The sequence below is a fragment of the Poromitra crassiceps genome, assembly GCF_964638095.1.
Source record: "Poromitra crassiceps genome assembly, chromosome: 4".
Classification (NCBI taxonomy): domain Eukaryota; kingdom Metazoa; phylum Chordata; class Actinopteri; order Beryciformes; family Melamphaidae; genus Poromitra; species Poromitra crassiceps.
The window spans coordinates 66,947,701-66,964,440 of NC_139626.1; the positions used below are offsets into that span (position 1 = coordinate 66,947,701).

Below are 16,740 nucleotides of genomic sequence, written 5' to 3' on the forward strand. Positions count from 1 at the left end.
ACCTCGTCTCTCTCTTTCCTTATATTAAAAAAAAAAAAAAAAAAAAAAAAAAAAAAAAAACCCTAACCAACCTTGTACCACTAACCTAAACTTGTACCACTGTTCCTTCAGAAGCTGTAGTTGTCATAGACTGTGCTCCATAGTTGATTGTTCTATTGCAGACAGAAAAATGTGTTATTGTAAGTCGCTTTGGATAAAAGCGTCTGCCAAATGACGTAATGTAATGTAATGTAATGTAATATGCTGAACACAGTGGTGCATACTGGCAAACAAAACAGCACCACACCAGTTGTCTTTCACACTGAGCTGCACACAGTCAGGACCTGTTTGTTCACTCACCAGTGATGAGCTGAAGAGATGTCATGGAGTGGAGATCCACATTTACCAGGAAATGTTCACATTTCTCATGTTTACTGAAACATCTGCTCATTGTTCATTTGTTCTTTCAGAAACTCAACATCAACATCCACAACAACAACACAAGTCCAGTCTGAAGGAAAGGTTTCAGTGTTTGTTTGAGGGGATTGCTAAAGCAGGAAACCCAACATTTCTGGATCAGATGTACACAGAGCATTACCTCACAGAGGGAGGGAGTGGAGAGGTCAACGATGAACATGAGGTCAGACAGATTGAAGCAGCATCCAGGAAATCGGCCAGACCAGAAACAAAAATCAAATGTGATGACATCTTTAAACCCTTACCTGGAAGAGACAAACCAACCAGAACATTGATGACAAAGGGAGTGGCTGGCATTGGGAAAACAGTCTTAACACAAAAGTTTACTCTGGGCTGGGCTGAAGACAAAGCCAACCAAGATATAGAGTTCATATTTCCATTGACTTTCCGAGAGCTGAATCTGCTGAAAGGGAAAAAGTTCAGCTTGGTGGAACTTCTTCATCACTTTTTTCCTGAGACCAAAGAAGCAGGAATCTGCAGGTTTGACAAGTTCCAGGTTGTGTTAATCTTTGATGGTCTGGATGAGTGTCGACTTCCTCTAGACTTCCAGAACAACGAGATTGTGACTGATGTCACAGAGTCGACTTCAGTGGACGTGTTGCTGACAAACCTCATCAAGGGGAAACTGCTTCCCGCTGCTCGCCTCTGGATGACCACACGGCCTGCAGCAGCCAATCAGATCCCTCCTGACTGTGTTGACGTGGTTACAGAGGTGAGAGGCTTCAATGACCAACAGAAAGAGGAGTACTTCAGGAAGAGATTCAGAGATGAGCAGCAGTCCACGAGAATCATCTCCCACATCAAGGCTTCACGAAGCCTCCTGATAATGTGCCACATCCCACTCTTCTGCTGGATCACTGCTAATGTTATGGACCATGTGTTGAGAACCAGTGAGAGAGAAGACCTGCCCAAGACCCTGACTGAGATGTACATCCACTTTCTGGTGGTTCAGTCCAAACTGAACATCAAGTATCATGAGAGAGCTGAGACAAATCCACACATGATTCTTTCACTGGGAAAACTGGCTTTTGAGCAGCTGGAGAAAGGCAACCTGATCTTCTATGAAGCCGACCTGAAAGAGAGTGGCATTGATATCAGAGCAGCCTCAGTGTACTCAGGAGTGTTCACACAGATCTTTAAAGAGGAGTGTGGGTTGTACCAGGAGAAGCTCTTCTGCTTTGTCCACCTGAGCATTCAGGAGTTTCTGGCTGCTGTTCATGTCATCATCTCATTCATCGTCTCTGGTGTCAATCTGCTGTCAGAAGCACAATCAACCCCCAGATCAGGTAAACGGAGACACAAATCTAAACTAAAACACCTCTACCAGAGTGCTGTGGACAAGGCCTTACAGACCCCAAATGGACAGCTTGACTTGTTCCTCCGCTTCCTCTTGGGTCTTTCACTGGAGACCAATCAGACTCTCCTACGAGGTCTGCTGCCACAGATAGGAAGTAGCTCACAGACCAATCAGGATACAGTCCAGTACATCAAGGAAAAGATCAGGGAGACTCCGTCTTCAGAGAGAATCATCAATCTGTTCCACTGCCTGAATGAGCTGAATGACCGGTCTCTTGTGAAGCAGATCCAAGACCACATGAGTTTTGGAAGTCTCTCCACAGAGAAATTCTCCCTTACCGAGTGGTCGGCTCTGGCCTTCATCTTAGTGTCATCAGAAGAAGACCTGGATGTGTTTGACCTGAAGAAATACTCAGCTTCAGAGGAGGTTCTTCTGAGGCTGCTGCCACTGGTCAAAGCCTCCAATAAAGCTCTGTAAGTGCATACAAACTGGATAGATTCAACATATCTTGTGAGGAGGAAAATAAACATTTTCAATGTTGTTTTTTCATCACACCTCAGGCTGAGTGGCTGTCAGCTGTCAGAGAGAAGCTGTGAAGCTCTGGCCTCAGTTCTCAGCTCCCAGTCCTCTAGTCTGAGAGAGCTGGACCTGCGTGACAATGACCTCCAAGATTCATCAGTGAAGCTGCTCTCTGCTGGACTGCAGAGTCCACAATGTAGACTGGAGACTCTCAGGTCAGGATCACTGTTACTATTCAACAGCCTGTTTAAATTCTGTTTTACATGCACATTAATCTAAGAGAAAATACCTGAACTCTCATTTTCCTGATGTGATGTGAAACCCAACATTCTTCTCTGAGAGAAAATGTCATTATTTTCTCACCTCACTGTCTCTTGTTGAAATAGAAAAGTTCAACTGCAAAAACAAATCTTCATTTGTACTTTTTATCCTTTTTTTTATACACTATAAATATTGTGGGCTTCACGCGTTCCTTTCTAGCTGAACTGGCAGCGTTCATTTCTACTGTGCCTCGCTGGTTCACGTGCTCTCGTATGCAGGTGGGCCGTGTGGCACCCCTCACCTCATTATAGTAATCAGATATTTATGTATTTATATAATTATTTTATTCTTTGTATATTTCTATTATGAATCATAAGGTAATTACAACTATTTCAGTGAATCAGCTTCACATAAATCATCTAAATCATTTTTTTGTGCACTCCACAGGCAGTATCAAACAGGTGTTATTTCATTTTAAGAATGACATTTATCTGTTTTTTACAAATGAACTCTTCTTGAGTCAAGAACTAAAATGAAAAAACGAACCAGATGCTTGGGTCAACTGTTAATATTGGGGACAATAACAGTTTCTGCATTATCATAATTCATTTCTGAGCAGTTTACCAATGAGAAAATCCAACATGTAACAATTTTATACTGAAAGATGGGATCTGTTTCTCAGAAAACCTGGATAAAATCATCAATCATAAACATTCAAACTAATAGTGCTGGGTGATATGGATGAAAATGTTATCACAATACTAATTTCCATTTAGGGTGATAGAGTTTTATCACAATATACTATGCTAGCCTAAAATCAATTTTTTTATTATTATTATTTCAATAATACAAACAATACAATCCACCAACCAAGATACAATAAACACACCGTTGAGCAACAGAGCACAATTAAAACAGGACACCATTAAAAATGACAGGACATACAAAATATATACATATACACATACATATAACAAACATTAAACAAACAAAACAAAAAATAGGGATGATCATTATTATCACACTAAGGTTGGCCTTAATCTGTTCCATTTCTTATCATAATCTTTCATTGTTCCCTGTCTATTTGCAATAATGCCTTCTAACAAAAAGTAATGCTTTAGAAAAGAAAGAAAACAAATCTCTTACCCAATAATATCACAGTTTTGTTTTACATAACAGGACAATTTCTTAATTCACCAAGTATAATTGTTTGAGGGCACATGGTTAGCACAATTGAATTGAAAGCTAGCCATCTCTTAATAGTCAACCAACAAGTCACCACATGAGGGCAGAACCAAAACAAATGCAACATATCTTCAATTTCAGAATTACAAAAGAGACAGTTTTTATCCTTTTCCAAACCCCAAATAAAAAGCATTTTTCTTGTTGGCAGTATTTTCTATAATTCTTTTTTTGAAAGAACTGTGACTTTGTGTCTATAATAGAACTATAGGTTAGAATCTAACCGTTAGATTGTATACCTGTCTCCATGGCAGTGCGTGATATCAAAAATCCCAAAATAGCATTATGTAGCGACCGGAGGAGGCGGTCGCTCTGATTGGTGACAGTTCTGCTCTAAGAAGCGCAAAGGATTATGGGAGTTCATGTTCTTGTGGGAAGCTTATTACTTTTACAGTTGTAAACGTGGTTTAGTGATGTTGTGCTCATCTTTTGATTGCATTATGTGGTAATGGCAATGTTTGTGGGGCCAGGATAATGTTTAGTTTTACTATCAATGTAGCCACCACGACTGAGACTGTTAGTGTGTTTGATCACCTCTGGCCGGAATTTCTGCAAATGGTGAATGATTCCGATGTGGAATAAATAGCACCCCCTGCTGTCATGAGGTGTATGAGGGCAGGAGTGGTTAAAAGTAACATCTCTGTGTCAGTCTGCATTCTTCCACGCAAGCTCGCCACAATATTGTTTGGGGAGGGTCAATCATATTTTTCAAATTGCTTGGGGAGGGTCAAGGAAAAATATATTTTGATCAGGGAAGGGGCACAGCTTTTTATTTCAGAGCACACCAAATCCCTCCAGTGACCCCCCTTCTAAATAACGAACGGCCCCTAATTGTCTAAATGTATCAATGTCCTGTTTCCATGTTATGTCAGAGCTACAACATCATGTACTGAAACTAAATACCACCAACCTGGTTGCGTGGCAATAAAAGTATCTGAATCTGAATCTGAATCTGCAATAAAGTTAGAAGCTTATTTCCATTGCGGTCCTTGAGGTGTCAGTGTGATATATGAACTGGTGAATGAATGTATGCGTGCGTGTGAGAGTGTAAGAATATAAGTGCATGTTTTAAGGTGCACGTGTCAAAGACTATGGGGGATGCGTGAGTGTGTCCACCACGCTGGGGGATGGAGAAAACAACATAATAGATTAAAAACATAATCTATTATTATTAGTGCAGAAAAAAATGTATTCAGAAAGTGCCTTATGCATCGATGAGATATAATAAAATACAACCCAGCATAGTACATAAGCATTGATATGTAGAGTACAAGAATAGAAAAAATAATATAATCATGGACAACCTCCATCCAGAACATCATCACTCCACATGTACAGAACCAGGCAAGAAGACCATCACTTTAGAAGCACAGACGACAGCCTAGAACAACAGACCTGTTGTCTTCAAAGTGACAGCAGGAGAGAGATAAAACAAGGACTGGATTTTGCATGTATAAATTTAAAATAATAAAATAATCAGTCAAGGAAACCGTACTGTTGTCTTCAAAGTGACAGACAGGAAGGAGAAAGCCATGACTGGCACACATGCATAGATTTAAGAGTGAAAATTCAAATAGTGAAAATTCAATTACAAAAAATACAATGTGAGAAATACTTTTAAAGAAAGCAGCCCAACAGTAATTCTTCATTGAGCATTGGGGGGGTTGGGGCAAACATTTATTTTCCCAAATCCGTGGCGGGCCAAAACAAACAGAGCGGGGGTCAGCACTGCTCTATAGTCTGTTGTCCACCAACCAGGAACTGATCTTTAAGAGCTCCTGGCTGAGGGTTCTCTCAACCATTTCCTTGTCTTGATGAGAGACAAGGAGGGCAGCATCGTCAGCAAACAGAAACAAATTACAGTCACAAGCTGACTTCATGTCATTAACATATAATAAAAATAAAAGGGGACCTAAAATGCTCCCTTGAGGGACCCCACATGTTGGCTGTAATGAAGTGGACATAGTGCCATTCACTTCGACCATTTGCTTACGGCCACCCAGATATGACCTTACCCATCTCAGTGTTGTACTGCCAAATCCCATGGCCTTCAATTTAAACAAGAGTATTATGTGGTTCACAGTGTCAAATGCTTTCTGTAAATCTAGTAGGACCATTCCACAATATTTACCATTGTCCACCAGTAGTGATGTAGGGTAGGTCCTCCTGGGAAAAACATAAAAAGCAAAATTTCAGTACTTCCGCAAAAAGGGCACTTCCGCTTTTCGAAAAAGGGGGGCGTGGCTTCCTTTTTGGGTAAAAATCATTTTTTTCATTTGTTCCTCAAAGGGTACTTCTCCATTTTTTGCCTTGTGTTTAAAAAACACTTTTCTTGTGAAAAGTGTTTTTCAGTACTTCCGCAAAAAGGGCACTTCTGTTTTTAAATCACTTTCTTGTGAAAAGTGATTATTTCAAAAGTTCTCCAAAGGCCACTTCCGCATTTTCCCCCCATATCACCAGCTCACGGCAACAGCAGCGTTTTTTTATCTCGGCCAAATACATTTGGCCCATTTGAGCAACTACTAAATTAGCCTAATATTTCTTCACAGCGACGGCGACCATTTTCACTGTCTACAGATTCCTCTCCTTTGCTCACTGGTGTTTCACAATCTCGCCCATAACAACAGCCAATACAATTTTTTGATCTCGGCCAAATACATTTGGCCCATTTTAGGAGTTGAAACTAGTATTTTGTTAACAGCGGCGACCATTTTCACAATCTCAATCAATCTCTATCTCAGGCCCCTCACCAAGACAGATTCCTCTGCTTGTTGATGTTTTCTCTGACTCACCCCTAGAGACCCAGGCTTCCCCTGCCAGCCCATCCCATCCCATCCCCCACGTTTTTTTTGTCTATTACCACGGCCGGTGTTCTGTCGATTTCACAATCACTTCCGTTTTAAATAAACTTGTTTGTTTTTGACCGTCAGGTGGGGCGTTCCCGACAGCACGTAACGCCCCTTGAAAGCTACGAATAGCGGCGAGATCAGGTGGGCGTTCCCGGCAGCACGTAACGCCCCCTTGAAAGCTATGAATAGCTGCTTGCTCACGTATTTCTCTGACTCACCCATAGAGGCCCCACAGGTTCCCCCTGACAGCCATCCCACCCCATCCCCCCTTATATCCTTTGCGTGCCTGTCAAGGCCATCTTATACCAATGTATCCACCATTCAAATATTCCATATTTGCATGTTGTGCATGCAAATATTCCATAAATGCATGCATTGATAAAAGTTAGGCATAGCAATTCTGTCAAATATTCTGTAGATTCCCTACGCGCAACACACACACAACACACACACACACACACACACACACACACACACACACACACACACACACTCACACACACACACACAAATTCACAGGTAAACATTCCAGTCAACTTCATCATTCATGTGTGATATTATGTATTTTCCCATGTTTTTCCCACTCCGGATCCAATTGTGACATCACCATGATGTTTTTGATAGGCTATAAGCCTATTAAGCTTTGAATATGATCAATACAGATTGAGGTGGAGTGAATAGCTACAGACTGTTTTCCAAATGAAAACGATTGAATACAGACTATGGTGTATGACTATGCCGTTTACCCGTCTCTCAACCAGACCAGAGTTACCCAGCATGCACTAGTGTGTTTCAACACTGTGTTTTTGGAGATTACTCATGTGCTACGCGATATTAGTTATCTGCAATGTTATGTGATGACTACTAGAGTTTGTACCCGTGTGAACTACATTGCTTTACGTTGTAAAATGTTATATGGCAGTAAAATGCCACTGAATGACCAAATTGATTTATCTTGATTTTTTATTTAACACCAGCATTAGTTTGTTGTTTATGCGTATGCAATTACGGATGCGTTATTATATTTACTGGAATCCATACATACACACGCCAACCTATGTGTCCTATCAGAGTTTGTTACGTTATTGTACAGCATTTGGATCAAACACAGCTGCATCACTATACGTGTGAGCGTAAGTATTAATGGTTTGCAACTTGTTTGTGTTGTACAGCATTTGGTTCAAACATATGGCGACATTGAATCAGTGTTAGCTTAGCGCTAGCTAGCTAGCATACACTACGATCTATGAATAGAATTGGCCTGGCCTTGGTCGATATGACCAAAAATTGATATAACGTTACAGTAGCATGGACCCCTCTCGTTTTTTATTACAGTTGAAGATTTCACAATCTCAACCACTCTCAATCTTGTTACAACCCAGACCCCGGATATCCGTGACCTACGGGTATTATTTCAAAATATGGAATATGGAACGTGAACAAACATCTTAGTTTTATGTATCTGTATTTTGATATGATTATTTTAATAGTTACTAACTATTAATAGTAACTAACTAGTCCTCCACACAGAATTGGTTAATTTACTGTGAGACTTTATGTTTTGTAGACAAACACCAAGTATATATATATATATATATATATATATATATATATATATATATAATAATAATAATGGTATATAATAATAATAATCTTTGTAATACAATTGCTATAAAATTAAAATGTATATCACACTTACAATATGTTTGTTGTATGTATTACAACTTAATTCAACTTTGTCTCTCCTCTCCTCCCCTCCCATCCCCTCCCCTCTCCTCTCCTCTCCTCTCCTCCCCCCCTCCTCTCCTCTCCTCTTCTCTCCCTCCCATCCCCTCCCCTCTCCTCTCCTCTCCTCTCCCCTCCTCTCCTCTCCTCTTCTCTCCTCTCCTCACCTCTTCTCTCCTCTCATCAACTCACCTCTACTCCTCCACCCTCCCCCCTCTTCTCCTCCCCTCCCCTCTCCTCTCCTCCCCTCACAAGCCTATAGATGAGGGGTTTCAGACAATGTGACTATTGTTACAATATTGTCAACAAAAATGGCACTAGTCTAAATAACATAACTTAATTCAACTTTTCTCACTACACTTTCCAAACATTAACACACATCAAACACAACAACTCTTTCCCACTACACTTTCCAAACATTAACACACATCAAACACAACAACTCTTTCCCACTACACTTTCCAAACATTAACACACATCAAACACAACAACTCTTTCCCACTACACTTTCCAAACATTAACACACATCAAACACAACAACTCTTTCCCACTACACTTTCCAAACATTAACACACATCAAACACAACAACTCTTTCTTACTACACTTTCCAAACATTAACACGCATCAAACACAACAACTCTTTCTTACTACACTTTCCAAACATTAACACACATCAAACACAACAACTCTTTCTTACTACACTTTCCAAACATTAACACACACCAAACACAACAACTCTTTCTCACTACACTTTCCAAACGTTAACACACATCAAACACAACAACTCTTTCCCACTACACTTTCCAAACATTAACACACATCAAACACAACAACTCTTTCCCACTACACTTTCCAAACATTAGGCGTTTCTAAGACGTGGGGTCAATATCAATCTAGAATCTAGATTGATTTGATTCACTAATTTGGCATTCTCTTATGCAAAATATCCAACATCCAATATCCAGAAGTAGTGATTACTACACAGAAGTAACTTTAGTTCCACCATTTGCTATTTGCTTCAAACATAATTTGGATCAGTTGTAACTTTGACCATTTCTAACAATTTCTAGACAGTGAATTTACACAAGCACTTGAGTGAAATTCATAGTACCTATAGGGACTGTGATTGAATGAACGCAGATTGTCAGATTTGTATACCAAACCCTTATCCTGGTGCCTGCAAGGGTCGTCTGTACCACTAATGTCAGCCACTATGTGTTACAATATTGGGCTGGTTTCATAGACCTGGCCCAAAAGTACATGCATCACATATATGTGTGCTGCATATATACATGTTAGTTACACATAATAGTCAAACATGGTTTTTCATGTTCTGATGTGCTGAAATGTTTTACACGTCACGTAAAACAGTTTTTAAAACAGTTAATTAGCCTACACAATGTGTAATTTCAGGTTATTGTAAGTTATTGCATAGTTGCAATCTTTCATACTTGCATACTTACAAGTGGGTTGTTTTTAATGGTATGTGATTTGCGGTTCTAATTACCCAATGTGTAATTTCAGGTGATTGTAAGTGTGTCATACATACCTACAAGCCTTCATATCAGTTGGCTGTGTCAATGATTTTCTGTACCTCGTGGTGCGTCATCATTGTCTTTGTCAGGCTTAGAAGCAATGTTTAAACAGTAAACAGTTTATGACAAGTGGTGGCAGCATGCTATGCTACTACACAAGACGTGTTATGGTACATAAATAATATGTAGCGTGTAATAATCTGTAGAACTCTGTCAGAGTTCTACTCTGTCATTATTTTTACATTTGACTTTGAGAACTATGATGAACTACTGTTAGTCAGTACTCTGTACTGATGTACAAAAGTAACAAGATTGAGGTTGTGAAATCTTCAACCGGAATAAAAAAACTGGATATAATATAACTGAATCAGTTAGGCCAAACTATTATCAGTCAGGTCGGTAATGACCGGGGGAAATTATATGATTATTGTCCATTGTGTGTATGATACAACTTTGTTTATCATTCTGCCCCCTCACACTATACAGTCTGTATTTAACTCAACACACTGTACCTGCCCCTTGACCTCGGAGGGGAAGAAAGGATATTGTCAAGGATAGTGTCATAAGCTGATAGCAAGGTATGGTGATCACAAGCATTGTCCTACATATTGTGACAATGAAATTGGTAAATTGGTTAAGCAAAGCAAGTAATGCTTTTGCAATGAAGTTTGTAAGATGTATTTTACAAGATATTTTCTGAGATTTGGTTATATTAACTTATTATTTATATTATTATTCTATTATTATTATTCTAATTATTATCTACTATTATTCTAATTATTATCTACTATTATTCTAATTATTATATTATTATATTATTATTATTATTAGGGGTTATTATGTATATTAACTATACATATTAAAGTATAGATGATTGTTTTGCCCACCTTATTTGGTTGCCTTATCAAAACAAATGTATAGCATGTTAAAGTTTTAAATAAAGTCAAGTCAAGTCAAATCCAACAGGTCTTAATGTCAATTAATTTAGCTTTAACGTGTTTTGTGAAACACACACACACCCACACATTGACCCCTCTCATATATACGTAACTGCCTATAACTGTACATATATTCCTTTCACACACACTTTTCAAAATAGACACTCTTTCATATTGTGATTCATAGTGATTCTTGTTTGTTTTATGTGATCCCGGTTTTTAAGCAAACCGGATCCAGTTTCCTTGTATGTGTACATCCTGTACAAGGCACATCCTGTACAAGGCACATCCTGTACAAGGTACATACTACATTGGACTCAATGATTCACAGATGTATCAAACAAATGTATGTTTTACTGATACAAATGACCAAATTACCACAAATTCAACATGTAATGCCATTTTCTCAATAATTTTGGTCAAAACATTTGGTGTGACCCAGATCAGTCCTTGTAACGAGGACCTTGTTATCACTGGTGTATAGCCAGACTTGGCACATTGGATGTGCCCAAGATCAGACATTGTAATGAGGACCTTGTTATCACTGGTGTATAGCCAGACTTGACACATTGGATGTGGCCCAAGATCAGTCCTTGTAATGACTTGATCAAAAATATTACAGACAATATATATATATATATATATATATATATAGTAAATATAATTGTATAATATATTCAAAGTATTGTTAATTGTTAATTATTATTATTATTCAAATACTGTAAATACTGTAAATACTGTAAATAAACTAAACTAAAACTAAAACTTGCTAAGTTGTACTGTGTGTTAATTTAATGTGTTTTTTGAAACACACAACCACATATAAAATCTCAAGTGAGATTTTGAGAAAGAAAAAAAGAGAAAGAAAAAAAAGTTTAAAGTATATAAACCCCTCCTAGCTATGTGATTATGTCTGACACCTAGAGGCGAAAAGTGGTACTGAATTGGCTATCCAAATAGCACGTGGTAAACTAAGTACTTATCAAAGTAACTTATCAAACTCTTCATAACACCCTGACCAATGTAATAGTAGTAATACTGACAGGCTACAATTAGTTCAATTAGTTCAATTAGTTTAACTAAAACCAAGAAGAGAGGTCACATAACTTTACATCACATAAATTTCACTGTTTTAATGATTTTCACTGATTTACCTTTGTTTATTCTTCATGTGTAAAGCGCTTTGAGCTGCATTTTATGTATGAAAGGTGCTATACAAATACAAGTTTATTATTATTATAAACAAGCTATTTTGTGCTGGTCTCTATAAAACTTTAACTTTAAAGTACACTATGCTTGGAAAACAACTCTTCTCGAGCAGTTTGTGTAATTGTAATTGCATTTGCCAACACTGTCCCACAATCAAACCTCTGAAAATCCCTGTCTCACCCTAACCCTAAACCCTAAAACCTAAACCCTAAACCCTAACCCCAGCGTGGTGGAGACCATTGACGTATATATTAATGGACCAAAAGGAGCTCATTGACTTTGACACAGCAAAATGAAGCTCACTTCCGGATATTGTTTCATTTCGTTTGATGGGTTGAATGAATTAAATTGAATGAAATGCGGCCCCCAGCGGGTGCCGGGGGAGTTTCCGAATTTGCCCTGTCTCCCTTATCGCCGTAATGCATTATGGGTAGTCAGATACTACCGGTACTTTGCCTAATGTAGCGGCTAACGCTACTTACTTTGCATTACAGCAAAACGACACTGACTGATCAAATTGATTTAACTTGATTTTTGATCTAACCCCAGCGCTGGGTAGTTGTTTATAACGTGACTATATTTATAACGCTATAATGTACTCTGTTTTCTGGGCTGAATCCAATGGTCTGAATACAGAGTTAAATCTGAATACGTTAAATGATCCACCATGTTATGGACGTTAGATGTGTGGTATATATATATAGTGACGTGTGTCTACTAACATAAGATAACATATGATAATTTGCTCGAGTATTACTTGGTACCTGATGCCTTGCGGTGTTCTTATTCTTACTGTTCTTATTATCCGATGTTTATCGTCAATTTTACTCAAAATGGGGAGGGGCCCGTTGACAGAAGAGGCCCTTTGGCTGATGGGGAGGAGTTTGACTGTGAATAAATAGCCATGCCCCTATACGATTTCTGCACGTTACTAAGCATGGCATGCGTGGAAGGACACGGATGTAACTATGAAAAACGACACATGCATAGCTTCTACGTTAGGAAGCAGAATAACGTCAAAACGTGGGGACATTCATGCGGAAAACCCTGTACCATCGAGAAATCGATACAGCAGCTGAGAGTCGGCGCCAATCCCTCTGGGTTGTATCCTCTGATTACCAGAGAGGATGGAAGCATGCTAGCGCCACATGCTCCTTGTGGTGTAGTCAATGTTGACGAAACGCTCACCATCAAGCTGATTAAGTTCACATGACATACCAAAGCATTCTGACAAGCTGCTGTACCCCGACGAGCCGTTGGATAGTTACGTCACATTCTTTGTGAATGTAACGTGGAAAGACAAGGGGCGCCATATGCTAAACAGCAAGGTGCTGAGGAAGATGTCCCAGCGGGAAAAGCTGACTCTGCAAGTGTATGCGCTAAAGGGCGAAAAGCTTCGAGAGGCATTGAATCGGGATGGCCGGTTCACCGACCAGGTGAACCATACCGGGTGTTATCTGAGGGAGGAGCGAGGAGACTGTTCAATATCCCTTTGGGAGTTGGGGTGTTTTGTCGACTTTTCCCAGGACCGGCACTACCAATTCTATTACGAGGGGGAAAATATAAAAATAAAAGAGAAAAAAGCAAAAAAAAAAGAAAGAAAAGAGCTGACGCAGGCTGACGCAGGCTCTGTGGCGACGGCGACCGATGAGCAAGGAGGAGAAGCTCAGCGTAACTGTACGATTATGCCCATGGTGTATTTGGTGACGTAGGTTTGCACCTGTGGTGGTAATATTTTTATATGTAATATGTTTATTGAATACTGCCCCTGTTCAAATAAACAATAAAGATAATAAAAAGAAATAACTCTTTTCTGCGTTGTTTTGCCGTCGATACCCCAAACCTCTGGAAATCCCTGACCCTGATCCTGACTCAAACCCTAACCATACCCAGTGACCAGTTCCCAAGGGTAAATGGAGGCTGTGTATGTACAATGGTGAACAATGAGAGTCTGCAACTTATATATTAGAGGAGCAATATCTAGATATTTAGAGGAATATTTAATTTTAAATTAACATTAGGATTATATTGTGTAATAATGTTATTCATTATTTCATTACAACAGACATTTGTACAATATTATTATTATTATGGAAAGAAAAACCAGATTATGATGAGAATCAATTTTATTTTTATTGGCACATTATACAAGTTACATGTTGAATTTGTATTTATATTTCCCTCAGTTCATGCAGAAAAGCTTCCGAAGCATCCTGCACTCTTGAAGGGGTAGCATGCTGGTGCAGGCTTTTATAATGTTCAGAAAAGTAAAACTGAGCAGTCCATCTGGCTGGTCCAGAGTCAGGGGCGAGTTCGGAGGAGAAGGAAGGTCTTCCGGTGAGTTAGGTGGGGTGGGGAAGAACATTGGTGACGACGACGGGGAACATCCGTACATCAGACGGTTCAACTCTTCAAGGTCTACCTGTGAGGAAGGAGGTGAGGTAGGTGGGGTAATGAAGAACAATGGTGACGATGACGGGGAACATCCATACATCAGACGGTTCAACTCTTCTTCCTCCGATTCAGAGTGGCTGTCAGTTGTAATGACGGGATGGTTTGCCGCAGGGCTCTGCATGATGGTATCTGTCTTTTTTATTGTGTAAAAAATGGTATGAGTCTCTTTTGAAACCGTCCCTTTTATCCTTATGTTGTGATGAGGAGGAGGAGTTAGGTCTAGGGGAGGGCGTGGCGTAGGGATATGGGAGGAGATCATCAAAAATGGCGCTGACCGGAATTTGTTAGAGAACAAATGTGAACAAAAAGTAAAATGGAGGGTGTGGCTTTTTAAAAATTGGGTCCTGTTAAACGTTCGGCTAAATCGCCCCTCCCGATCTTCCGTAAAATGTGTGCGGTTATGTCCATGGTGTATTTCTCGCCGTAGGTTTGTTGTATTTGATCTATTTTGGCCAGGATGGCTGCCTTCTTCAAACATCTTCTAGGGATGGTTTGAATTATGCCGATATCATCAGGTAACGTTGCGATAGCAGCTGCCTCATCACAGTCCTCAGGATTCCTTTCTGTATTGCCATCTACAGCTACAGCTGCAGTAGCAGGGCAAGGAGGCCTACGAAAACACTGAATGAGTGTCGTTTGAGTCGTTTGCTTTCGCTTCATTGTGTACCTATCAAATACGGCATCTCCTCCCCTGAGCAACTGTTTTGGTTAGCAACAAGCAACGGCACAGTTACGTCACGCTCGTCATGTTCGAGTCGGCTCGACGGAAGCCCCTAGGGTCCAAAAGTCCGCGCTTTGCAGCACATAGCACACAGGGTGAATTTTTCTTTTTTCTTTTTTCTTTCTCAAAAAATCTCACTTGAGATTTTATATGTGGTTGTGTGTTTCAAAAACACATTAAATTAACACACAGTACAAGTTCCAAGTTTTAGTTTTAGTTTAGTTTATTTACAGTATTTACAGTATTTTCAGGTTTTGAATAATAATAATTAACAATAAACAATACTTTGAATATATTATACAATTATATTTACTATATATATATATATATATATTGTCTGTAATATTTTTGATCAAGTCATTACAAGGACTGACCTGAGGCACCCCAAATGTGCCAAGTCTGGCTATACGCCAGTGATAACAAGGTCCTCATTACAATGTCTGATCTTGGGACACATCCAATGTGCCAAGTCTGGCTATACGCCAGTGATAACAAGGTCCTCATTACAATGTCTGATCTTGGGCACATCCAATGTGCCAAGTCTGGATATACACCAGTGATAACAAGGTCCTCGTTACAAGGACTGATCTGGGTCACACCAAATGTTTTGACCAAAATGATTGATAAAATGGCATTACATGTTGAATTTGTGGTAATTTGGTCATTTGTATCAGTAAAACATACATTTGTTTGATACATCTGTGGATCATTGAGTCCAATGTAGTATGTACCTTGTACAGGATGTACCTTGTACAGGATGTGCCTTGTACAGGATGTACACATACAAGGAAACTGGATCCGGTTTGCTTAAAAACCGGGATCACATAAAACAAACAAGAATCACTATGAATCACAATATGAAAGAGTGTCTATTTTGAAAAGTGTGTGTGAAAGGAATATATGTACAGTTATAGGCAGTTACGTATATATGAGAGGGGTCAATGTGTGGGTGTGTGTGTGTTTCACAAAACACGTTAAAGCTAAATTAATTGACATTAAGACCTGTTGGATTTGACTTGACTTGACTTTATTTAAAACTTTAACATGCTATACATTTGTTTTGATAAGGCAACCAAATAAGGTGGGCAAAACAATCATCTATACTTTAATATGTATAGTTAATATACATAATAACCCCTAATAATAATAATAATATAATAATTAGAATAATAGTAGATAATAATTAGAATAATAGTAGATAATAATTAGAATAATAATAATAGAATAATAATATAAATAATAAGTTAATATAACCAAATCTCAGAAAATATCTTGTAAAATACATCTTACAAACTTCATTGCAAAAGCATTACTTGCTTTGCTTAACCAATTTACCAATTTCATTTACCACAATATTTATGACATCGCTTGTGATCATCACACCTTGCCTCAGGCCCGTTGACAGAAGAGCCCCTCTGAGGTCAGGGGCAGGTACAGTGTGTTGAGTTAAATACAGACTGTATAGTGTGAGGGGGCAGAATGATAAACAAAGTTGTATCATACACACAATGGACAATAATCATATAATTTCCC

At 39.0% G+C, this 16,740-nt stretch overlaps 1 protein-coding gene across 1 annotated transcript in view; it reads left to right on the forward strand.

The window, feature by feature from the left end:
• Positions 1–559: 559 nt before the first annotated feature.
• Positions 560–16,740, forward strand: part of LOC310775917 (NLR family CARD domain-containing protein 3-like) — a gene marked incomplete at both ends in the record, with an annotated part of 84,103 nt that continues 67,922 nt past the window's right edge. Inside the window, 2 exons of the mRNA XM_083636039.1 lie at positions 560–2,226; positions 2,314–2,487. Of these exons, the coding sequence (XP_083492165.1) occupies positions 560–2,226; positions 2,314–2,487 (1,841 nt within the window). The remainder of the gene's footprint in view (positions 2,227–2,313; positions 2,488–16,740) is intronic.